Source organism: Conger conger, chromosome 4 (assembly GCF_963514075.1).
Source record: "Conger conger chromosome 4, fConCon1.1, whole genome shotgun sequence".
In the NCBI taxonomy this organism is placed as follows: domain Eukaryota; kingdom Metazoa; phylum Chordata; class Actinopteri; order Anguilliformes; family Congridae; genus Conger; species Conger conger.
In genome coordinates, this window is record NC_083763.1 from 48703731 (window position 1) to 48730748 (window position 27018).

The 27018-nt window shown below is 39.2% G+C and overlaps 1 protein-coding gene across 1 annotated transcript; it reads left to right on the forward strand.

Annotated features, from left to right (window-relative positions):
- The first annotated feature begins 1996 nt into the window (after positions 1-1996).
- dipk1c (divergent protein kinase domain 1C) lies at positions 1997-18925 on the forward strand. The gene is made up of 4 exons (XM_061240511.1): positions 1997-2554; positions 14930-15670; positions 16633-16797; positions 18240-18925. Exons 1-4 carry the CDS (start codon positions 2366-2368, stop codon positions 18483-18485), a joined length of 1341 nt encoding a protein of 446 aa, XP_061096495.1. The 5' UTR covers positions 1997-2365; the 3' UTR covers positions 18486-18925.
- The last annotated feature ends 8093 nt before the right edge of the window (positions 18926-27018 follow it).

The following is a 27018-nucleotide window of genomic DNA, read 5'->3' on the forward strand; positions in this document are numbered from 1 at the left end:
TTTGGACGCACGATAATTGCGCCTGTTGTTTAGTAACACATATAGCTACCACTAGATGGCAATATTGGGATGTTATTGTATAATGAACTGCACGATGTAGATCTATTGGTAGGCTATTTTCCACGAAAAGGGTGCTCATTCTTAAATTTGATTGCATTTGCCACATTCAAGTGCATTTTAATTAAATACAAAAGCATGAACATACTGAATCGTAATAATCACGTAACCTTTTGGGACCAAGGGCGGGTCCAAAGAGTAGGTATAAGAGCTTTGAGTATCTAGTCTTGACTATGCTTTTGATTGCCTTTGGAGTGTGTTGTTGGCGTTTTCAGCATCTTATCTTCCTCCAAGCTCATCCTACAGCAATGGTTAAAAAGATACTGCGACAGCAACAATTTGATTTTTTTATAGCCAAAGTCATTCACCTGATCTGAATCCACTTGAATAAGTATTACATATATTACATTACATTATTGGCATTTGGCAGACGCTCTTATCCAGAGCGACATACAGTTGGTATGATTAGACTAAACGTGAGACAATCCTCCCCTGGGCAATGCAGGGCCCAATGGCTGTGCGGATCTTATTGTGGCTACACCGGGATTAGAACCATTACATTACATTACATTACATTACATTACGTGGCATTTAGCAGACGCTCTTATCCAGAGCGACGTACAACAAAGTGCAAATCAAACACAAGAACAAGTGCCAAGAGGACCTGAGAGGACAGTACAGTTCCGACCTTGCGTGTCCCAGTCATTTACCTTAACCACTACACTACAGGCCGCCACATATGAAACATAATCGTTTTTCATTATAGTTGCCTTAACTAGCCCTGAAAAAAATAGGAGCTGAAGATGGCTGCAGTATAGGCCTGACCAGAGAAGATATTCAGCATCTGCTGATGGGTCACAGTCATTGTATGCAAAGGATAAGCAACAAAGTACTAAACTTGACAACTCTGTATAACAGCACTGTAATTTCTATATTGTGAATCCAAAGTATAAAAGAATGCCCTTAAATAAAAGCTGAAAATGCAGAATATTAACTGAACATCTACATTTTTGCTGAGCTATCATTGTGTTCTTAATGAAATAATTTTGTTTTGCAAGGTTATTTGTGGTGGGGAAGGTCATTTGAAATGTATGCTAATTCAGCAATTAGTGGTGTCAAATCATTAACATCTCCTGAATCACTGATGAGGTGATATTGTTAATTAGACTGAATTGAAGAGCTGAATGTTTCATCCGCTGGCAAATATCTATGCAAAATACATGGGACTAGGTTACTTAATTGGCAATTAAAGTTAGACAGAGAGCTAAAAAATGTATAAGTATTCTCATCACTCGGCAAGTCTCTGGTTTCTTCTTTGGAAAATAATTAAAATTCCAATCAGTGGTTTATCATTCACACAAACAGTGCCTTCGTTGTTCAAGCTCTTCTAATTATTTTGAGACCTGAACAAGAATGCAAACAGAGTAGCTCTTTTTATATTTTATCTATCTTCTATTCTTCATTTTTAGAAGTATTTCTTTATCAGTTTGCAGTGTAACGTGAGCACCCAAGAGTGATAACATTATAACTCTGAAATTAATTTGAATCTAAAAGTGAGAAAAGGTCTTGACCATTACTTAATTACCATTTGCAAATGTACTATTTATATCAACAGGCGCAGTTACAGAACTGACCATTATGTCCCTCACTGAAGACAGGAGATTCCATTGAACACTGCCAAGCACACAGGGCTGAGAGTGTGCCAGGAACCGCCAAAGCAAAGTACCCGCTGCCTTGGAAACGAAAAGGGGCTGTCCAGGCAACCTGAAAGAGAGAGAGGGAGACTGACCAACCAAGAGTGTGTGTGTGTGTGTGTGTATGTGTGGAAAAGAGAGAGAGAAAGAGAGAGAGAGAGGGAGAGGGGGAGCGAGGGGAGAGATTACTTTTTAAAACATACATTTCTGCAGCTCGCTGGCTGAGCACTCAGAGTGTGGCTGAAGCACGCCCAGGGAGCCGCATCCGTTCTGGAGAAGGGGAAGGAGCACAGGGAGAGAGGAGGAGTTGAAGGGGTGGGAGTGGACGGCACTGTGTGTGTGTGAGCGTGTGTGTGTGCCTGCGCGCGCACGTGTGTGTGTATGTGTGTGCAGGCAAGTGCGAGCAGGCACGAGAGGCAGGGGGAGAGAAGAGAGAGCCTGCTCTGTGAGCAGAAAAGCCACTGCACCTCAACTCTGGGAGGCTGGATGGCAACTTCTCATACAGACGCCAGCACTGGCTGCAGAGATGCCGGTGCCGCCTCGCTCCTGAGTGACCGGGGCCGCTGCCGGGGCAGGAGCGGGTGCCCGGCCAGGGCCGGTCGTTCCGGAGGGCGATGTGGCCACCCAGACGGGGCTGCATCCTCAGGTGGCTGGGTCTGAGGGTCTTCCGGAGGACCACGCTCCTCTTTGCCCTCTTCTGGTTCGGGTTCTGGGTGTTTCTCAACGGCCTGGTCTTCGTGCACAGGACCATTTTCTCCGATTTCTGCACCAATGACAAGAGCAAGCAGGTCCTTCAGAGAGTGGTAGGGGCTTTCAATTATTTGTTTTATTGTGCTTCTTAAAAACAGACAAACACAAATACTTGTGTCTGGTCTTTATGTGAGTATGTAATGTACATGCATATAATGTACTCCTCTCTACACACAGATTGATTCCTAAAAATACTAATGCACACAAACCTGCAAATGATTCACACATTCAGTTATTCTGTTTCTCACTGAAATCCTGTTCAGAGTGTCAACAACATTTGTGAGAACACTGTGGTTAAATTCACGCATCTTTTTTGCGAAGCTTGATGACCTTTTACTACAGATAGATTTCAGGAGACTGCAAAAAGTATTCTTTGTATTTATACAAAAACTTAATCCAACTGTTCGTTTTAAAAGGTCAATGAAAACAGAAGTGGTAGAAACAGACCATTGCCTCTGAATTTCCTCTTTGCCTGTGTGAGATTTATGTATTTAATCAACTTGCTTCAAGAAGCATGCTCCTGTGGTGTTTACTAAGGGGACTTGTTTTTATTGTCTCCCACAGTCTTCTAATTATGCATGCATTAGATTTAACAACAGCATCTTTATGTGCCTGTCAGGCAGGTTAATGGACAGTAAATTTAGTTGAGAAAAAGGTGCACCTGAACCTGAAATCCTGAAATCATGCAAAATTATTTTTTCTAATATCAACGCAGTGTTCAGATGAATATCCCTTGGAGTAGCTAGGTTGGTGTCGGGAGAGAGATTCATGGTAAACTCATACTGTAATTCCAATTTATTTTCTTATCAGGAATTTCACATTATAGCACACGCTATTAAAATGATTGATTGAGGTTTACCCCTCAGCTGAATGCATAATGACAATTGTGGGCTTTTTGATTAGTGCTCTGGCATTTTTAACATCTGTTCTTACATTACAGAGAAAGGTTTCTGGCAGAAACAGAATAATGACTCTGTTGTGCACCATAGCTTATAAGCTATTTTCAGTCCCAAACATGGCAATAGAGGGGATCTCAAAAATGTCTTTCCACTAAAATCTCAAAATGACAGAAAAGAAGAGAAAGAGAATGGTTGTAAACTGGATAATTCTTAATGCTGCAGTCAGTCCATTAGGACATGTGGTACAGTTTCACCTCAGAGACCACAGTTGAAAAGATTAGGCGGATGACAAAAACAAGAGCTTGAGATAGAAACTGCTAACAGAATTTTATGAAACCATCGCAAAATGGGCAGAGGGAACCAATTCAGGAACCAGAAACATGCAGTAATTAAAAGATTAAAAGCTTGCAGAATCTAGCCCTTGGGGGTTTACATTTCTGTAATGCAGGTGCAAAATAATCAGAGAGGAAAAAACAAGTGATGAAAACCAGCTGAACTGAACCAGTGACCAACTGAACTGAACCAAAGGAAATTGTCAAATAAAACTGAGAATTAATGTTCTCATTACTTGTGGTATCAATCACTCAAATAGGTATTTGTAAATGTGTTAACAGATCTCAAACTACTTCCACCAGCCGTGTACTTGCCCATCAAGGTCGCAGTGCAATCATACTGCAATGTGTTCTGATGGCAAATCTGCATGGTAAAGACAAATAGGTCAAACTGCAAGCCGAGACTCTGGCTTCTGTGACTCCTTTTGGCTCAATGCCTAGAACTACAGAGCTGCAGTCAAGCTGGCCTTCCCACACATAACCTCTGGCTTGGAGAAGTCAGACAACACTGTTAAGCTCAAACCACTGTCAACTCTCCTCAGCGTTGGTCAACCAGCCAGGAATTTACTGCATGGGAATGTTGTAATTTCTACTGTGGCGAGACGTGACTAAATCTCGGGTTGTTTTTCTTTCATAATCGCTGCATCTATTCCAGGATATAAACTGCCAGTGTGATGCGGGCAGTGGTAAAAGTATGTTTGCGTGAAACTAACACAATGTAAATGCTGGCTTCTTGTGTGTTATTGTTGGTCTTGTAAGCAAATGTGGGTGCAGTAAGCAATAACATTGAAATGATACCAGCTTCGTATGACATATGAATGCTGTGTTTGGCTTCATTTTTTAACTTTGAGCAGCAAATTTGGAAGGAATCACTTTAAAAACAGTAACTGTTTTCTGTATACATTATTTACGGTACACACAGTGGGGTACAAAAGTCTGAGACTGCCAGTGAAAATGCTTCTATTTTGCATTTTTCTCTAATTTAATCCAAACTTTTTACTTACAAATGATATAATCAGCATGACGATTTGAGGGAAAAGTTGAATCTTGCTTTACATTTCAGAATTCAGTGTTCGGTATGTCCCCCTGTTGCTTTAATGGCAATGTGCACTTGAGCTGTCTTGGACTTGGACTGCATGTTACCCCAGCATTATTTGACAATGTTCCAAAGATCATCTTGTGATTTTACTGAATGCTTTGCTTTTGTCAGTCTTCAAGTGTCCATAAATATTCAATGGGGTTGAGGTCAGGTAGTTGTGGATTGTGCAGCTTTCCTTGCTCTTCTTTGGTCTTCAGGTAGGTCTCGCAAAGCTTTGAAGTAACTTTCATTTGTTTTACAAAATCCTTAAACTTTCTGTTTATTTTCGTCATTACATGAAAAGAACCCCCCAGATTTTCGGTGTGGTCTCAGACTTTCAGACCCCACTGTACGTATTACTTTATACAGTACAGTTTTTTTTCTGTCTGCCCGGCATGCATTCCTGAGTAATTCCCTCTGTCCATATTTTCTCACCTTCTGTTGGACATTTAGCCAGCTGTGACTCTACTGAAGAAAGATTAAGTGGCTTTCCCAAGTGTACAATTTCTCCTGGTACAACAGGCTAGATTTCGTGAAAGAATAAAAAAATGACCACTTTCTGAAAATAAGGTCAGTGGAGCTGCCAAATGTATCCGTTCATCTTCATATCAATGCTTAATATATGGAGATACTGTACTGCATTATTTTAATTAAATAATTATATTTATCACAGATTGTTTCCAGACAGAAGGATTCCTTATATTAAGGTGATATCTTTTTTTTAACCTTAATATATGTTACTGAAGTCCCTTGAAACCCATTTTGATTCCCATGCATTGTGCCAAAAGATAAATCCAGCCAGCAGCTGGTAAAAAGAGAGAGAGAGAGAGAGAGAGAGAGAGAGAGAGAGAGAGAGAGAGAGAGAGAGAGAGAGAGAGAGAGAGAGAGAGAGAGAGACAACAGAAAACAGCTGCATTCTGTCCTCGATGAAAGAAAAAGTAATGTGATTCAGTTTGGCCCTATTCACATTTCCATGGTTTCTTCAGTCTTAAGTAAGCATATCTTCAGATAACGAGAACTTGCTGGGAGAAATGGATGTACTTTTTTTGTACCGTTCAGCTTTCAAATCTGTGGTCCCAGGACTGCAGTAAAGTATACATCAGTAGCCTTGCATTGAATCTCTGATGATATACATTTCAACACCATATCACACCACAGATTAACCTGAAATCATGCTATGGTTGGGATGGATTGGGAAATGCTGAGCAGTGTTAGAATGTGAATGAACAAATTTAATTTCATTCATTTAATGCAACCAAAAAGAAATACAAATTATGCAGCTGCATTAGAAGCTAGGTTTCCAATGTTTTGGGATCATTCTATAATTACAATAGAGTTTTGTTTGTCACACACCTGTCTTCTTCACATTATCAGATGTTTTCCTTCCCGACCCATACATACTATTTAATGTATTATGTACTTCCGTTGAAGTGTTTTCTTTTCATGTTGTAACCGCCAGTTCGCTCCTTTTGTGATGCGTAACAAAAAGCTCTCGGAACGCTTCACAACCTGAGCCTGTTTTAACCCACACACAAAGACGAGCCTCAGGCTACCTCCTTTACAAAGACAGACGCGGGAGCCAGGGAGTGGGTGAGGACACCAGCTCAGTATATTACCTTCATTAGACTGTGATCCAGTGAAACTGGGAGCAAGCCACCCTTGTAGTCGTGCCGCGCGTACAAGTCGCGTCAAAGTATATTTATAGCCGGTTCGGAGTTCTGTTGTTTTAATGACCATGCCATCTGTTTTGTGCACACCCAGAATTTTCTCTCCGGTCTCCGCTACCGTTCTCTCCCCCTGAGTTATGGATGGCTTTGTTCTGGGTACGTTAATGTCTGCTGTAGGGCTACTGTAATGTTTTATTTATTTAACACGGAGGGTAAAAACATTGCATGGATGAATGCCCCTTAAGTCAAATTCAACAGGCAGTTTTTTCATTTCAAGTTTTTATTTTTTATTTTTACAATTGCTAACAAGTATATTTCAATAATGAGTTCACTTTATCATAACTCATCATAAAGGAGACCGAAGATGGTTGTCACACGGCTTATATCTCACTCTCTAGAAAGCGCTGTTCAAAGATTTTGGTATCAATTCAGTTCACCTAAATGAATAAGCCACACATCATTGAAGTGAGGGGGCGGTTTAATGTTTTTAATGCCAAAAAATAAAATTTCAACTAATTGATGTTTTCCTTCTATACTTCCATGCTATTAATTCATCTTCAAACAATTATCAACATTGCAAACTGTGGATATCATTTATATAGGTTTTGTTAGGCTACAACATGTTGTCACTAAATACAACTTTGGAAAAAATGTACTTTGGGGGTGGTTGTCACATTTTTCATGTCAAATCTGGTTATGTCCATCATGTGCTTTTTACCGAAGCAGTACCTTACCCCGTTTAGAAAATGTTGCTGTGCAAGGTTGGAAAAACCTGGGAAAAAAATTGAACAGTCAGTGTGTTCTAAATAAACACATTTGATGTAATAGATATTTCAAATTTTGACAAATTTAAATTGTGTTTGGTTACTACAATGTTTATATTGTGTAACAAAGTGACAGATTTTGTCTTTGTAATTAAAGTACTGTTTTTGTTCTTTGATTCATCGTGTAGCAATGTTTTATTTTATTTTACAAACATTCCATTACAATGCAGAATGACACATCTTTACTGGATGGAATGTACCACAGTATACGTATGCAACAGGACAAGTCATCAACATGCTGCAATAAAGATTTTATTGGCATATAGCTATTACAATTGAAAATGAGAAACAAATAAAATTTCAATAATCGAATACAGTAAAATAGATGTAGTTTACAGTGAAAAAAATACTGGAAGTCTCAGGTACAGTAATGCTGTTTATTGTCTACCCAGTCTACTTCATTTGGCTACATGTTCTCAACATCACACCATATGTGCTCTCTTGCTATACATTGGGGAACAAACCTCTGTGCATGCCTGATCAAACATCAGCTGATATATCCAAGCATCCAGCATCCATCCTCTATGTTTAATGGCACCACAAGTTCATACTTATCTCCCTCTCCCCCTCCATCATCCAGCCATTTGTCTTCCTCTTTCATATACTTTTGTATTTTTTCCTGGGTCCATCTTGAACAAAATGATTCCAAAGATGAAATTGAAATTTTCAGGTCTCCAACTGAATCAGGTGTGATTGTTCTTTTAAATAGCCAATTCACAATCAGAAGCACAATCTGCATCAACTTCAATTAGCACTTTGCTCATTTTGAATGTATTACAATGTAGTATTTGTGGGTTAGCAAATTGCTATCCACTTCAATTTTAGCCTATACATTAGGTTTTGTACTTGAGTTTAACAGTTTTGAAATAGAATGTGCAAACATTTGCAAATTGGGCTGTAGAAATTTATTTTTGGTGGTTTAGCCAGACTGAGAAATGAATACAAGATTTTTGGAAACTGTGTCCATTGAATGCATTTTTTGTCAAAGCAATAAAAAAAATATTTTACAACTTTGTTCACATATCGTGCTGTTGTGCTAACTGTGTGGAGTAAAAGTAAACTCAGTATAAAAAAATGCTTGTTAGCAGTTGTAAAAAATTGCAGTAGCTTGTTGTTCCTTCTTTAGTTACTTGGAATATAGGCATTCCCAAAAGTGTTTTCCCAATGTGATCAAATTCTATTAATCTGGGTATTATTATATTTCAACAGTAATTTAAATGTATTATGTTTGAGGTAACGTGGAGTCACACAGGCAGAAATAGGCTAGTCTGTCTATACTGGAATTTATAACTTTATTTGTGACAGGTCTGCTGAATGCAGGAATGGGTGGGTGTGGCTGTCAAACCACTGGGAGTCTGTGGAAATCATTTGGTGAAAACAATACAGTCCTTCTCCCATCAGAATCTGTTAGCTGTCAGGACATTGACCCAACCTAACTGTATATGCTAATATGTTAATATTTATGACTTGGCAAAGGAAAGTTCATCAATCCCCTTAGATATCTGAAGGGACATGGGGCCTAGGCAAATGCCTAGACAGATGCAGTATAATGTGAAACATACAAAATTTAGGCTGTTAGAATGTGTGGAAATCACTTGTTCAGTTGATGGTTACACTATTTGTGTGTGTTTGTGTGTGTGTGTATGTGTGTGTACACTGTGAGCAATGTATTAGGTAGACCTGTACACCAGCTTGTTAATGCAAATATTTAATCAGCCAATCATGTGGCATCAATTAACGCGGTCAAGAGGTTCAGCTGTTTTTCAGACCAAATGTCAGAATTAGGAACAAATGTGATCTAAGTGAGTTTGATGGTAGAATAATTGTTGGTGCCAGACTAAGTGATTTGAATATCACAGAAACTCCTTTGATCTCCTGTGATTTTCACACACAACAGTCTCTAGAGTTTACAACAAACAAAAAGCATCCAGTGAGCAGCAGTACTGTGGGCAAAAAGCATTGTTAGAGAGAGAGATCAGAACCAAACCATCTTTAGCCATCTTGCTAAATTGTCTAGACACACTTCCTCCTACAATATTTTTAAATAAAACATATAGGCATGTGCAAGTACACTGTATATTGTTATAGTTTCCTCCCATACAAACTCTATCTGAGACCAGAACCTCTGTATTGTTATTGTACATAATAGGCATATTGATTTATTCAATAAGGTACTGAAGAGTGATATCTTCTGTGAATACGGAAAATGTTCAATGCTCACCACAGAGTATATGATTTAAATAGCATAATTTCTTAGTCAGACTCCATCACTCATGAAGTTAGTCCCAGGGAAAGGGATCTTGTCAAACTCTGAGCCTGCGATTCTTCAATCTATACAAACATGTCTACATTACTGTAATCCCTTAACGAAATGCAAGGCTGGAGTTCTTTCCTTCTTGACATACAGTGTCTCATGAGTATCAAGTTAAGAATAAGGTGCTCTCCAAACCCTACAATAGCCTGACAAATGTTATGTAGTCTAGTTTTGTTGGGCACATACATGCATCTGACTGCAGGCATGTTTTATACGTTTCAATCAGTTCTATAAAGTTTTTTAATAATCTGCAAAGGATAGTTATATGACCTTCCCTGAAACAACCAATCTGCAGTAATGACAGGTTGAGTGCTCATTCTCTGAACTTATGCAGCATGATATTGGGAAGGCAAACTGCACATAATGGAGGGTAGGCAAATAGGCAGGAACTTTCCCTACAAGTCTCCATGAAAATGTTTTCAGAAAAAAATAAAGATGCAGGGATTTAGTACAGGAGTATTTGAGAAGGTGATAAGTGCAAACTGCTTAATGTTAATAAATAAACCCCAAGCATTGCTAGATAAAATTGAAATTTTAAAATTAAAATGATATGTCATTACTTATATTAATAATCTTGAGAAATGAATGTTCTATTAAATACATTGCTCATAAGATGAATGATAGATTGCAAAAAACATATCCATATCCAGATAGAGGTCTTGTGAGCCACCTTCTTAAAAGATAAGTCTCAGTATTTTATTTTTGTGCTATATGAATACACTTTAGTAGTGTTTGAGTGTCCCAGACCTTGATAACATCTTCCTTTGGAAAGCTGCTTCTCATCCAGATCATATTTTGGTATGTTTCCATGCTACAATTTATAGTGTAGGAGAGAATCATTGGGGCATTCTCTAAAGCAGGACTCTCCTCTAAGCTACAGCCTTGAACTATGATAAAGCAGGCTACCCACAATTCTCTGTTTGTCAGCTTAGGGATGAATGCATTTAATTGTAATGTTTTCCACCCAAAATGCCACTCTGCAGTTCCATTCTACACAATTAAAGAGTATTTATGAAGCAGTCCTCTACTGCGGTAACTTTCACTGGTGTTTGGAGATTGAAACTAAGCACTGGATTGTTCCTTTTTTTTTCAAGTAGAACAATATAACGATGGCAGCATTATACTGTATATTTGCATGTGTGTACATGTTTTTTTATTCTAATGGTCACAGAGTTGTCTGACACAAAGGGTCTATTCTTAGTTTTGTATTTCAACGCTCACTCATTTTATCCAGAACTGTGTGAGAAATTTAAGACCCTGATCCACCATTTCAGGACATTCCTTGCATGCCAACACTGACCAGCTCATGCGCAGCCCTTTATTTATTCAATGAGTAGCAGCCACAAGCTTTCTTCTGTTAAACTGCAAATGCAGTATATGTAAGCAAAAATCTCACAACAGAAATCAAAAATATTTTAAGAAGAGTATCCAGGCTGTGATTTTTGAAGAAGTCCTTCTTTACAGTAAACGTCATATGAGTAATATACCATATAGATACTACATATTTCTCTGAGAAGATTAAGGGAGAGCTGAAATATGATTACAGGTTCATTTATTTATCAAAACTGAAATGCACTGCAATGCGACTTGGAATGCCTGCACTAGAGGTGCTACTCTAAACCATAATTGCCCTCAAGATCAGAAACCCATACATAATGTGCTTTGCTTGATTTCAGCAAATGTCAACTGAAATTCCATAATTACGTTAAGTGTGAAGAAGTATTTTTGTTCTCTGTAAGCTGAATTTATATGAGCTGAAAGAATATGGAATGTGTCTGTCTCTGATTCAATGCTTGAGCCCGTCCAACAAAGACCCCCCTTGATTCCAACTGACCGCAAGTAGATTACTGCATCTGATAAGAAAGACTAACTTTGTCTTCCACATGGGGAATTACTTACAACAAGCACAAAACCAAATGATTTTTAAATGTCAGCTCACAAATTCTTTACAGCAGTGCAACTGCTATGTTCTCAGGTCACCCCCCAAGTTATTGCAATTCCTGTAATACTCCAAACATTTAAATAGCTTCACTTTAACCAACCATGAAAGTAATTTGTTCAAATGTTGCACTAATGATTTACCATAAAATCTGAAAAAAACTATGCCAGGAACGGCGTGGAGGCAATTCAAATTATTTTGACTTTACAGCCTTTTTCTGGAAGAGATATCATTCTCACCCTATATGGTAGCCAAACTGTGCTAACCAGTTTGCCAAGGGAATAGTTCGCTGCATAGTCTTATCTGTAGTGATATTAGGCAACTCACACATTTGTAAAATATAGCACATGGATATCATAAAAGTGGTTTGCTTGTAAATAATAATTGAAATGCCATTGCAGATGGGAAAAGGTATTCAGAATTCACATAGAAATATATAGAGGCATATAAAGCATGAAGGAAAAAAAGACATGAGTACCTTTGACAAAGAGTAGATCAGGACTGTGTGACCTATGTGAATCCACATGGAGGAATGATTCATTTTAAATTGGCTAAGTGTAGCCCAAGTGTTGAGCAATATCAAGAATGCCGCCAGCTGGGAAAAAATACTTGCGAGGTTCAGACAGAAGGGGGCAGCCGTGTTGCATTTTGGCATGTAACAGGCAGAGCAGTCATTTGTAGCAAGATTTCCAACCAGGTGGCAAATGTGAGCATTCTCTAAAGCAGGACTATAAACCTTTTTCTTGAAATATCTTGTTTTCAGTGAAATTATCGTCAATTTATACACGGTACCACAGTAGATAATCTACAAAGTTAACAATTTACGCACAGATTTAAAACTACACAGCAGAGCTGCGTTCCATTCAGAGTCGGAGGTCGGAATTTCTTTGTTGAAAATTCCAACTTCCAACCTCCAAGCATTCATTAGAGTAGCTGTAAAATAAGTCTAGATAAATTGGTAGATGATCTGCAAAAGTCAGTAACTGTGGTCAGCTATATTAAGTGTATGACTTATGAATGTTCTTCAAGAAACCGTGGGCGGACAGACCGGTAATGGCAGCAACTGTTAACACACACAATGATTAAGGACGTAGGCTAAATAATGGGCACATTTAATAAAAATAATCTTCTACAAACTGCATAGACTCTGAAAAGTCAAGTCATGAGACTCTGAATTTGTAAAAAAAAAAAAAAAAAAAAAGCAACTATTTAATTGATACAATGATTATTAAAACCATCTCACCACATACAAAATCTATTTGTGAAATGGCAAAGTTATCATAGTGGAGAACCGGCACAATTGTAACTGTAAATTCTCAATGAATTATTTAAAGCTGTGAAATATCACTTCAGAGAGCAAACATTTTTTGTTACAATAAGTCACATTGTGTTTGAGGTGATCACGAATGGTTTGAGTACAATTTAAACAAACGTAAATCTTGTCAAATGTGTAGGATATTTGTAACATGGTACAGGTATGGTACAATTGTGACAACAAAAAATAACAGCATAAACTGTTAACATCAGCATTATTTTCCAGGACAAAAAACACTTGGTTCAAATCATATTCTGCATGGATGTTGAAACCAGCAACAATTAGGAATGCCGTTTGTTTTTATTTTATTGTGAGAGATGGTTTCAGATTTTTGTCTCTTGTCCCGTTCTGTGAAAAAGAGACACCCCGTACAAAGAAATACATATTTATGTCTGATTTCTGTATAAATAGAAACAAAACATAACCATGATTCAAATGCCTATGTTATTCATTAAGAACTGTATGAGAGTTCTGTGTTTAATGCACATTCCCTCCTCATCAAATTCCCTGTGGCGAGTTTTTGGTACTTTACTTGAAACAGATATTTCCGCTCTGTAATGATGATGCAAGCTCCTAATGATGAAAAAGGGCACTGCTGCAACACTACTTTTGGAACACACGCACTACTTCAGACCGCTATAGATTTGAGTGCTCACATTTGGTGGTGGCTGTGCAGACAAGAAGTAGTTACTGTGGAAAAAACAAAAAATATATGCAAATTTGTCACTGCCCAACAGATTAAATAGTTAAAGCCATTAGCCATTTTTCTGGACTAAAGGTGGCAGCTGTTTACATTGGAATGTGGCTGAAAATGGTTTGAATGTAATCCTCCTTAAACATTAATTTCCACCACTTCGCCCCCCTTTCCACCTCCGTTTAGCATTACACTGAAGATTGTTACCATAAGATTTAAAAGAAGGTTACTCACAGGATTCAGCAAACAATTATTAGTGATTGCTGACATAGTCTGTCTGAGAGTTGTCTTAAAAGTCTATGCAAAGAGGACTTCAAAAGAAAATCAAAAGAAGCAGATGTTTCCACTTTCCACCAAACACCTATTATCGAGATGATTAAATCTTCTGGGAAGGTTGCGACATGGAAAGGAAGAGAATGCAAGTCTGGGTATGCACTTTGTTGTACGTCGCTCTGGATAAGAGCGTCTGCCAAATGCCAATAATGTAATGTAATGTAAAAGTCTTCAAATAGGATGTGAGGAAACAATGTTTCAGGAGGCAAACTCATATCCACGGGCAATTTGAGATCTTACATTTTAAAGCAATTCTGGAATTGATGGGACCATCAAAGCTGATGATGAGATCATCTCAAAACTACTCTTTCAGGCCAAACTAGCCTCTTCTCGTGAAGCAGCAGCCACAAAAATGTAAGCAGTAAAGAACTGCCAAGCTGCATCTCAAAGGCACTTTTCCCTCCCATGTTCTGTGGTCAAGTGAACACAAACTGAGCCCTATATACATGTTCCTTAATGGTAATAAAATGGCACCAGACATTATTTTTGAGAGGAATATCGAAAGTATGAAAGTATGATCTGTTGCATTGGGGTTGATGTACTGTATAGCTAATACTCCCTGTGCATTTGTCAGAGTCTATGAATGGATGGATTGAAACATCTTACTAAGACATGTTTGACTGAAAACAAGCCTTTTGCCAAGAAGTTCAATATTTTGTTCTTGTGTTGTGGTTCCAACTCAAGAAAACACATTTACTCCAATTGCCTGCCAGTGGTAGGAATGAGTTGGAAATAATGAAAAATAGGAATATTGAAAAAGATTTTCAATAAATACAAGATAGATAAAGGATTACCAGATAGAAATCAAATACTGACCAGAGGGGTTTTAGTATAAAACTGTGGGTTTTGAAAAATGTTTTTTGCCAGTTGTATGAAAATGGAAAATAAATTGCTCAAAATTGGTGCCATTTACTATTTAAATACCTTACTGTTTTTAACATAAAACAGGTTTTAATGTTATATTTTGTTATGTATTTTAATAATAAAATCCCAGGCTGACATGCTGCTCACGTGTGTTCACCGTCTCTTCCAGTGCAAGGAGTACAAACAGGGCATCCTGACAGGAGACCTCTGTGAGGACCTGTGTGTGACCAGGCAACTAGAGTACAAGCGCTGTTTGTATTTCGAGAATGGCAAGAAGGTGATCAAGGCCGACTGGCGGGGCGTGCCCGTAGTGCTGAAGTCCAAGCTGGAGAACTTCTCCTCCTACGAGAGCTTCAGTCTGCTGGACTACCAGGACGCCCCCGACCTGTCGCCCATGGACATCGTTTTCTACGCCATGCTGGAAATCAAGAGCTCCCTTGGGCTGGAGGTGCGAAACGCCACGGTGCCCCAGCTGTGGAGCCAGAGACTGCGGGAGCAGGGCCGGCCTTACTCCCGGGCCGAGGTGGCCTCCCTCTGGTCGTTGCTCCAGCAGGAGGAGTACGCCTTCTTCAAAGTCCTGCAGGACCTCAGCCGGCATGTCGTGAAGGTGCTGGGGTCTTGCGGGCACTTCTACGCTGTGGAGTACCTCATCGCTGGCCACGCCTGGAACCAGAACCTTTTCTCTCTGGAGGAGATTTCAGGCCTGTCTGGGTCAGCGGGTGATGGCTCCTCCTCCTCCTTCTCACACTCCTTTTCTTCAGGCCATGGGGTTTGGATGGAGAGGGACATGGTGCACCAGATCGCCCTCAGCTTCCTTGAGATGGTCCGGCATTTTGAGAACGACTTCTCTCACCGCCTCCACCTCTGTGACATCAAGCCAGAGAACTTTGCCATCAGGAAGGATCTCACGGTGAGACAGGGGCATCATACTCTGTTTCCTACCAACTGACCACCATCAGTCATAATTATTAACTTTCATTCTGTTCATTCACGGCTGTCACAGGCATTATGTTGATAATTCAAAAGAAGACTTTCATTTTTCATTGCCAAAGATTATATTGCATAGTACAAAATGTTTTATTAGGGCCATAAATGATATTAGAATTTATCTTTATTATGTCCACACACACAGACATGCCTACCGACTCACATTTGGCAGATTTTCCTATTCTGGTAATTTTAAAAGGGCATTCTCAATGAACATGTACTATACTTTTTACATTTACATATGCAGGCACAGCATATGGTGTCCTTATTCATAATTATGAATTATTTACCCTGAATGTTAACATAAACAATGCTTAGTCGCTATTTCAAAATGAGGACCTGGAGGGCTCCATAAATGCAAGCCCAAAGCCCTGGGATTTCAATGTGAGTCATTGTGTCCTATGTAATTACAGTAAAATTGGTTTGCATTCATATTTTATGAGTCTTTTCCATTTTCCTCAATGTTTGTTGACATCTGTGTGGTACTTTGTGGTATGGTCGTGATAACATGTATTCTGCTACCTTGCATCTAGTTTTCCACTCTGTGTATCAGACGGCTGTCATGTTGGGGGATTTAGCTGCAGGCACATAGAAATAATGGCCTGATTTATATTCAAGCATTAATTACATCTTTATAGTATCCCATTTAGAAATATGTTTGACAGATAGTGTGTCATGCATTGGCTTATTTTTCATACTGCATGTCACAGATGCTTGTAGCCCTTCGTTATGTCCTGGGCAAGTACTCAACATTAGCCTAGGTGTTAAGCATCTATAGTTTTTGGGTTTCAGTATTGCTGTAATTTGCATTTACACTTTAACATTTGTCAGGACTTGACCTCAAGTTTTTTCTCATAATTTCCTTTTGTCTTTGCTGCTGGGCAGGTCGTGGCCATTGATGTCGACATGGCTTTCTTCGAGCCCAAAATGCAGGACATTCTAGAGCAGAACTGCACCAACGACGATGACTGCAACTTTTTTGACTGCATCTCGAAATGTGATGTGCATAAAAACAAGTGTGGCTCAAAGCGAATAAACAGCAACTTACAGGTAGGCAATGAAGGCGGTGAAACAGTGTAATGAAATAATGCGTGTCTGAAAATTCAGATGCATATAATCAGACCTCCATATTCTCTTGCTCAATTCTCTTACCATGTGCAGGTGTTTTTGAACCCCTTGTTGTTTGTTTTGATTATGATAATTATCATCATTATAAAGTCAGCTGGGTCTACAGATATATTTAATCAAATTTAAAGTCTGGCTTCAGTGGCAAACAATATAAAACAATGGAGCCTGTGTGTGCATGCAGATAAGGAGCAAAAAACAACAATATGTAAAGCAATTTATGAAACATTATGCTCAGCCTTATTATGATTTTTAAATAACAATTAGACTTCAGTTAAGTTGTGTTTGTTTCCAAAATAATAATGATCTTGATCACTGATCAGGCCAGTGGTGCTTGTGTTGATGCTTTTAAACATTACAATAACACATTTTCATGAGCAGAAAACAAAGTAGAAAATGCTGTCCAGTAACTGACTTGCCAAACAGCAATGTCCTAAGACAACCCCATCCCCATCACCCCCATCACACTTCAATTATGCCAGTACTCAGAATAATTTGATTGAGTATCAGCATAATTCAATTTGAAAGATTTCACGCCAATCGTACACTTGATTGAGTATTAGCATAATTAAATTAGACATTTCTTGCACCAGATAACTTTCAAACGTTGATACCGGACTTAAAGTGTGGAACTGCAATTTTCCATTATGTTTGCAAAAAGAGTGACTAATCCTCTTCTCAGGGCAACTCTTTGCTTCATTCTTTGCTATTTTCCAAAAGCCCAGGGGGCAAAACTAATTGTGAGGCACATTTTGACAAGGCACATTCATGCACCACAGGTATGTCGAATTGAAACGCTAATCACGACTCTCAGCGAGCCCTGTTTATTTGTCGTCAACGCGGAGGATGGGAAACCGTGACTCAGAGTCTCAACAGAGTATAATCAGTATGGCTGATGGCAACAAAAACAAATCATTTACATTGAAAGCACATGAATATTGCATGGCATAAGCTTCTTAAATCGGGTGGAAAATACATTAAATAGTAGACGAGTGACCTTGAATTGCATTGTTGAGTTTATTAAACTTCAAGGAGCAGACATTGCAGATTTATAGGAGCATAGTGCTTTAAAAGTAAGATATGCAATGGGGAAAATGCAGTGTTGAGAAAGCGAGGCTTCAGTAACTCAAAGATCGATTGAGCTACTGTAGCATGTGCTATGTACACTGACTTGCATGAGCCAGTCAAAAGACTCTCCCAAAAAAAGAACCATTCCTATCTGACACATCAGCTCTACCCATTTTTAGTTTCATGAGGCTTCATTGTCCCCACAGAATGGCATAAATGCCTCACTTTTCAGACAGGCGTTGTCCTGAAAGAAATCCCTTTTCCCCAGTTAGCTCACTCTTCTTTCCTCCCATTCCCAGGTGATCTGTGACAAGATCTTCAGGCTGTGGTTCTCGCCCACGCTGCTGGGTGCCAGGGCGGGGCTCCCCCTGCAGGTGGCGCTGCAGCGGGCGGTGCAGGACTGCGCAGAGACGGCGGGGGGCGAGGAGACGGAGCGCAGCCACGCCATCCAGCAGCGCCTGCTCGCCATCCTCAAACAGCTCCTACGTGACGGCCCGAGACAGGGGGACGCGGAGGGACGCTCACACACGGCACTCAACTTCTAACAGACTTCTACTGGAATGTTGTGTTGTAACTTGCCATTACATTGCAGCAACATTGTGAGAGTGTTTTGTGAGAGGTGGGCAGCCATCTTGTGACTGTGGGGCTGACGTACATCCTCAGATGTGTGTGCTAAGACTGAAGAAGAATGGGACAATTTGACCGTACTACATATTTTGATGCACCATTGGGAGTTGGCCTGTGGTTGAAGAAAACAGGATCAGTGATGGAGATATATGTATAATGATGCATCATAACACTGCTCATCGATATCGCATGGGTTCAATAACTGGTGTAGGCTGAAGGCGTATACAGTGAAAATTGGACAGGTTGAGAAACAAGCATAACATAGTTGAGTTGTATTTTGTACTGCCATTGATAACATGCTCACCACTGCAAACATTTGTGAGAAATAAAACATATTTTGGTGATCTTCAGGGTTCTAGCACATTGTGCTTGTGCAATTTTATTGGACATCCCATATGCAGTCATTTACCCATTTCACCGTGCTGAATTTTAATCCATGGTACAGGCTATTAGTGTACCCTCATGCGTGTAGCTACAAATAACAACAGACCCTTGCAGTCAGATCACCTTCTCTTTGACACAGCGTTTCAGTGCCCTGCAGGGGGAATGGACAGGAAATTCGGGAGATTAGCATCTGTGTTGCATTCTTCACAGCTGGGCTCCTCGAACCGACAGGGTCATGTCGATTCTCTCCTCTCCTTCATTTCACAGGTTCAGGAAAGTGGGCGAAATTTGCCTGTCCGTAAAGATCCGGTTCCAACTGCCTCGCGGCTCATTTCCTAGACAGGGAAGGGCGGGGAGGTGGGGAAGGCGGGGAGAGGGGGGTTGATAGACTAAGCGCCATCACCCTCTTAGAAAACAGTGGAAGACTAAACATGTCACAAGGGCAATGTGACAAGGGGCAGTGACACTTCACCTGCCGATGAACTCCAGCCCGTTACTTGTGATTTACGCCATTTTGTCTCTGTTTCTTCACAACAACTCTCGGAGGTCTCTGCTAGCAGCCCCCGTGGTGATGATGGGGCCTGCTTCTGCTCCCCCCGAGGGAGCAGAAGCAGTGATCGGTGAGCTCCTCTCAATGGGAGAACATTCCGGTGTGCGGAGGTCATGGGCTAGGTCACTGTCATGCATGGAAGATGAGAGCACAGACCTACCTTTGATTCAAAGTGCGGTAGGCTTCACTGCCAACTTTATACTGGTCTTGTAAAAGGGAGATGAAGAGAGGACAGGCCATCAGTCTAATTCCCTCCGTTCGTCTGGTAATATCTTCCCTTCAGAATAACCCAGAATACTACCGTATTATATAACATGAGCAGCCAAAATTGCACACGTTGGCATAAATTGCATAATTGCTTAATAGTCTGAAGACATAAGCTGTTCATCTAAAGGGGGCAACAGTGCCAAGATTTTTATTATAGCTCCTCTGGATAGGGGTTAACACTAACCACGTTTTTCATATTTCCAAGAAAGACAGGATATTAATACAAATCAACAGAAGCACTGTTCCCACAACTGAATATTTTATTTGATTACACGTAATACAGAAAATTGTTATGGAACAGAGTGAAAAAAACAAAGATGAGGAAATAAAAGAAACAAATTGTATTGCAGAACACAAGGAAACTGAAGCTAGCACGTTAGCACTGTTGTAGCACAGGTAAGCACCACTGAAAAGGTGTATTACAGGTCCATAGTAGTTTATCTGAAATGATAATCCTGTGGGGCTTTGTTGCAACATATTTACAATATGTACCGTAATGTGCAAAAGTCTTAGGCACAAGTAAAAACAAAAGCCATGAAGATGAAATGAAATGAAAAGTTTCTAAATATCAAACAATTTACTACAGCACTGAACAGTTAACCGTCAAAATACCAAATAATGATCTGTAACATAAAATTTTTGGAAAATGTTTGGAAATCTCAAAACAAAGCAATAAACATCCAAACAAGACCACATTTATATTTTAAAAATCTAGGGTGCCTAAGACTTCTGCGCAGTACTGTATGTGAGTCAGTAGTCATGACAATTTTCTCCAGTGCAGGTGTGAGAAGAATAGAACTGTTTCTCTAAAAACCAAACACATTTTAGGTAAATAAACCAAGAAATAAATCCTTGCAATAGTGTGTTTACACTTGGGAAGCAGTGTTTTGAGGTAGAAGCACAAAGTAGCAATTATTCTGGGCCCATGGCCCAAAGGTTAAATGTTCAGAACATTTGTGGCATAATGTTACCATACCCTGAAGCAATGTTATTTTCTCAAACTGAATGGTTGTTACTAAAACTTGACAGGGCATGCGAGTTGCACAGCTATTTACAAATTATAATTTCTTCTTTACATTTACATTTCACATTTAGGCATTTAGCCAAAGTGAGATGAGAAGTCAGTAAAACGGTGGAAAAATTAATGCAATCTATGAATAAATACCGATCTGAAGGCCTATGTCAAAATAGAAATATGACTGGCCATGAGGATTACACACGGCCTATGATTTCTGCAGGGATCTTTTTATGTTCAATTGGAGAAGAGCCAGGAATATATATATTTTTATTATTTTGTCATGCTACAAAACCATTGCCACACATGAGAGAAGCTTGAAACATTAGCATTTCCTTTTTGTGTACGATATTTGTGTATGAAAATGAAGTTTGTCAGCATTCAACACCAAAGCAGCTATGAATGGGTATTCACGGATATAATCACACCAGAGCTATCAGATATCAATAAGCTTTTCTCTTCTGGCACCACAGCTAAAGGTCACTTGTCTGGTGACAGCTAAATCATGAAAATGAAAGAAAATATATCTCACCAGAAAGGTTTCATCAAGTAGTGCACTCAGTAAAGCTTAGCCTCGTTTCTCACAAAGGAAAAAAATCCCTGATGAGCTGAACAAGCTGTCTTGGTGAAAGACAAATTTGTCTGGTCTTGCACATAATTTACCTCCAGGGACGAGAAGAAATTCTTAATGAGATAAGGTCTCCAGCTTATTCATTAATTCACATTTAAAATCAGGTAACTTGGATAGATAAAAATAATGCAAACGTGTAGGCCAGTTTCTATTTCAGTCAGTGAGTCGAAGTACATGATGGACCACCGCCATGTGGTTATTGTATGTTACATTACATTACATTACAGACAATCCTCACCTGGAGCAATGCAGGGTTACGGGCCTTGCTCAAGGACCCAATGGCTGTGCAGATCTTATTGTGGCTACAACCGGGATTAGAGCCACCGACCTTGCGTATCCCAGTCATTTACCTTAACCACTACGCTACAGGCCACCCTCCCAAATGTTGTCACCTTAATAATTTTATTGCCTTCAGTCTTTCAACCTCAATGAACATAAGAACTCAATATGTTTTCCAAAATGCGTGAATTTTTACGATGAAGTCTAAAGCTGTTGTAGCATATTGCACCATGACTCGCCGTAATACATCCACATACAGTCCTGCCCTTTCACCTTGAATGCTACCCATTCAACAGATTTGCCCAGAGCTGTCTCTCCCTTACTCCATTACACACTCTCTCGCTCAATTTAAAATGACAGAAGTTAGCTATAAGACCATCTTAATGGCTTTCATGAAATGGGGAACATGAGCAAAGGGGACTTCAGCATGCCATTTGGTTTAGTCTTAATAAATACATGACATTCGAGAAATGAGCATATACGGCTTACCCAGAATTCCATGAACCAGTGATGATAAATTAGGTTTCTGAATTCAAAAATTGAAGGAGAACAAATTTAATGTCAAATGTTAAAGTAGGAAATTTATTGTAACGGGATAAACCCCTTGAGAGGTATCCTCTCGTTTTCGAGGAGGTCCCAAAAAAATAATTACAGCACAAACAGAACAATCCAATACACAACAATGACAGAACAAACACAAACAACTACAAAACAACACATGACAGGGAAAACAATTTACAACCTAAGACTAAACATAAAAAGGAAAAGAGAAGAAAATAAAAGATGTTGTAAAGAAAATTAACATGAAAGGTTAACATGAAATCTTAATCGCAGGTTTGATCACCTAATTTGATGCAATTATACCCTTCTCCAAATAACTTTTTATTTTGAAGCTATTGAGCTTTTATTGTCCATGAAATCTTTCAATTGATTCAGAACAATGGAGGATGAAATGGGGGCACTTTATGCATCCTCCAGGATATTTTTCAATAGAAACAGTGATTATTTTGGGACATTGATTAAGGTAAGTAATGTAGCTGAGCACTGCGGTGAATCATAGCCAAAAAATGCGAAAGGCCCTCCTGAATTCAGGCAGCACTTTATACCCTTCCCCGAAGCATTTTCAATGACCTGCTTTAGCTGCATGGAGTATCTTTACCTCAGGCAAGTCAGAGGCGTTTCCACAGTAAAACGACACAAGCCGACAGCAAGTTGGCCAACTATCCATGCTGCAGCACATTGGCCTGGAGCCCAAAGAAGCCAAGATGAAATAGGCATGTTTATAATGTGTAAAACCATAGCCAGAAATGACTTCCAGTGCCCGCTTCCTTCTCAGCAGTATGGTCCTTTAAGCATTATCAATAGATCAGGCTGGGAAGAATCCATTTGTCTCTTTAACTGCGCATTACATTTCTGCATAAGAACCAATTAAAAATCCATAATAAAATACAGCACATTTCTTAAAAGGCAAGACGTGTTTGTGTCAAGCTCAACAATCTTCCTGAAGTGATCTGGTCTCAGTGGGGAGAAGAAAATTGTAAACATCTTTCCGCCAATATCTAGGGAACCAATAAGACACGTCTGGGTTTAATTAACATTTGACCTCAAATTTGTCTCACAATTAAATGTGACATTTGTGTTTCTAATAAAACTGGCAAGGATGCAAAACAGAACTCTTATTAATTGAAACAAATTAAGGACACATTCAGCCCAGATTCAGCAGTTGTTTTTCCAAGCATTAGTCAGAAAATATGTGTCATAGCAACACACACACACATACACTAATATTGGTCAGTGGAAACCAAGCTGTATTCATTCTGCTGTGGTTATTCGATCCTTTACATTTGAGACATGTAAACTGATCCACAAAGCATACGTACTTTTCTACATTATTGACTAGTTTCACAGACACAGATTCAATTCAATTTGAATGGATATTCTTAAACGGTGTCTGTGAAACTGGCCCTATATGTATTCATTCAGCCAAATGAATATCTTGTATGGAAAAAGCTAACTTTCTGAATTAATACTGTTCATGTCCGTGCCAGAGATCAGGCAAGAGTGAGATGTGTAGGGAGAAAGGAGGGGAGAGCCCCTTGCCGCTCAAGATAATGATTGTATAATTGTGTTCAATTGCATCTACTTGGTTTGAATTGTTTCTGGGAAAAGATTTTTAGAAACAGTTGCACAAGAGGGTGTTTTTCTTCTGACAGGATAGCAATTCATTGTGAGAGCATCAGGGACAGACTATTATTCTTTACTTTTGACAACAAAGAACATCCTGTGATGTTCTTATATGATGGCACTGTGCTAAGCTAAATCTGCAGTAACTTGCAGAGAATTTAGAAAGTTCTGAGACGAGTACACAAATATATTCAGATGATTCCAAACATTATTGTTTTAGATTTTATCTTAACTGTTTGCATAAATATCAAATTATATTAATAAAACATTAAAATATCAATGAACTAATAAATCATGTTAATTCTGAGAAGTACAGTATTGATATTTAGTCAAGAGCTGCTGAGCTTTTTATATTGTATTAAAAATCTATTTATTTGCATCTTTGATACAACAACATGTGCAAATAAAATGCTGTGGTTGGCCAAACTGCCACCATGAGTTTCCTCTCTTGTTTCCAACAGCATCTGTGCATTAACTCTGCCTCTTTCAATTTCCAGTGAGGGTTTGTTCCTTCAATCCTCCAGTGGGACTATAAATGGGCCTTAGGCCGATCCAGATGGACACTAATCAGGCCTGGGAATTTTACACAGCAGCCGGATCCAGGAAAAGCAGGAGGCAGCATTAAGCCATACACATGAGAATTTCAGTACCTGTTTATTCTGGAAGCAAGCGGAGGGAGATTGTTAAGAGATTAACAATGAGGTTAGACATAGTTCTCTGCCGTCAGCACTGTGATAAGGTTCACATACCACCGGGTTTTCCAGCTGTTCGGTTAAATACGGGGAAAGATTCAGCATTCTGAGAGTTTCTCACCCCCTGGGAAAAATGTATCTAAAGGAGCTACAGGTCAGGCCCAGCAGAGAATCCAGGTCACTGATTTCCACTTTCCCAAATTCAACACATAAATTACTCAATGTCAATGTCATGTCCACCAATCTGGAAACGACCTGGAGACAATTTTGCTGTATCATTTTAAACTATACCACAATACATCATAAAATACTCTATAATATTCAGATGTGCCCAGCAATTCGAAGCATAGCCAATAAATGTCCTCCAGTATTGCAAGATGTAGAAACTGCTGGACTATGGTCCTTATTTTTTTCAAAATGTTGAAATTGAAACATAGTAAATGCTGAAGCGGCCTGAGGAGTCTTTCATGAAATTAACTGATCTTGACCCCTTTTAAGTCTAGGGCAAAGGTTATCGCTTCCCATCTCTCTGGTCATAGGGCTGTGTGATTGTGTCTGAGACAGGAGGAAACTGCTACTGTCTTGCCTCTTATCTTTGTGTTCCAAAACAGCCCTGATGAACTGGGATAGCGACTCCTGTCTAAAATAACTACAAAGACAATTGTTATTGACATTACCACAACAGAAAGGTATAGGCAGGTATATAACCATTAACAGGCACGGAAAAAATAGTAAAATTACACATCATCAACATCTCATTTGAATTGCTAATTGTTAATATGAAGTTTGAGTTTGTTATAGAAATATTAAATAAATAGGCTTCCAGGTAAAATAAAATATTAGGTCAATCCACAGGCTCCAAATCCACACTCTTTCCCAGCAGCACTGAAAACGATGTTTGCCTACCCAGAAAACACTTCTCCTTAATGGAGAGATGGGGAATTGAGTTAAGCCAGATAATCATTAGTCTTGGCTTGTAACTGCAGTATTTTTGCGATCCTGGAGGTGCTGTCTTGCACAAGGCTTCAATTATTAGTTCACCGAAGCTTCTTCTATTGAAAGATTGTTTCATAATTCTAAGGCCAAAGCAAATGATTATTTAATCGTTATTTTGAAACATCCAAAACAACTGAGTTTAAAAATGAAATGAACAGTCTTCCTTCTGTTAGCTTCAACAGCAATTATACACAAAGATAATTATATAAGAAGCTATACCCACTCCTAAGTTTGAGCCTGATTGTGACAGTACAACATTTGTTTGCTTTACTGATATAACCAGTAGTTTTGGATTAGACCAGGCATGCTGCATAGAATCGCAGTTCAAAGAAATCCAGCAGAGAGCTTTGACTTATGTTGTAAGCCAACAAAAACTAATATAATATCTGATCAACAGTGCTTTTTACACTCTAACAGTACTCACTCTGGCCAATTTGACTACTGCAAATATCTTGCCATCTGGCTTGATGACTCCAAAGCCAAATTCAATTTTTACTAAATGAGGAAACCTTGCCTCACTTGCTGATTTGAAAAGCCTCAAAACTGTCAAAACAGTATCCTGCCAACACAAGGCTGTTGATGCCACCTACAAAAATGCATCCAAATTCAGCCTTGCCAAATGTGTCACACCGTGCAAATAGATTTTCTCTGTGAGCCTCCTGGTCTACCCATCATTGCATACTTCACTATTTAATTAACCATACAGACAGGATGCCCAGTGGAATACACAAATCTTTTAGACACTCAAAGAAAAAACCCCAGCTTTTCTAACTATCATACGTCTCTCCATTGCTGTACAAGCTCATATTCAACACTTGTTTCTAGCTCCTTTGGCAAAAAAAACCTTTTGCTGCAGATGGATAAAAGCTTGAAGTTGTAAAGGTATGCCAACTTTGCTAGTCAAATGCATACTTGTTTAAGATAATCTGGTTTTATTACACATTGCCTATCCATTCTGTGTTCTGTATTGTGGTTTGGCTGGAAAACCTTCTCCTTATGATGGCCTTGCTATGGTTTGTGTTACCATGTCGAGTTTGTATTGTCTTATTCCAGAAGAGAGATTTGTTTGAAGTGAAGGTTCTGGAATGTGTGAGAGTGTTGTCACTGGTGCTTGTTTGTTTAGGGGTGTGGTTAATCCTGGGCAATTTATAAACATCCCACCGATGGAAATGACAAAGAACAGGAACATTCAACAAAGGCAAATTCTTGATTAATGAGGTCATGACATGCGTCAACAAGTACGCATGCGGCAGCCATTTTGACATTACACTGGTAGTCGGTTTAAGTCCTCTTGCCAATCAGCTGTGATGGTGGTGTGATTAATGTGGTGAACGAGAGAATGCAAATCAACACAAAAAGCACATTATTGACAACTTAATTAAGATAATTGTGGATATGTGATTAATCACTTGTCCTGGGTGACCTGCTGAACACAAGTTATTTTCCATGCAAT

Coding starts and splice junctions, on each gene's coding strand:
- dipk1c (XM_061240511.1), top strand. CDS start 2,366: ATGTGGCCACCCAGACGGGGCTGCATCCTCAGGTGGCTGGGTCTGAGG. Junction 2,555..14,929: donor AGCAGGTCCTTCAGAGAGTG/GTAGGGGCTTTC, acceptor CGTCTCTTCCAG/TGCAAGGAGTACAAACAGGG. Junction 16,798..18,239: donor GAATAAACAGCAACTTACAG/GTAGGCAATGAA, acceptor TCCCATTCCCAG/GTGATCTGTGACAAGATCTT.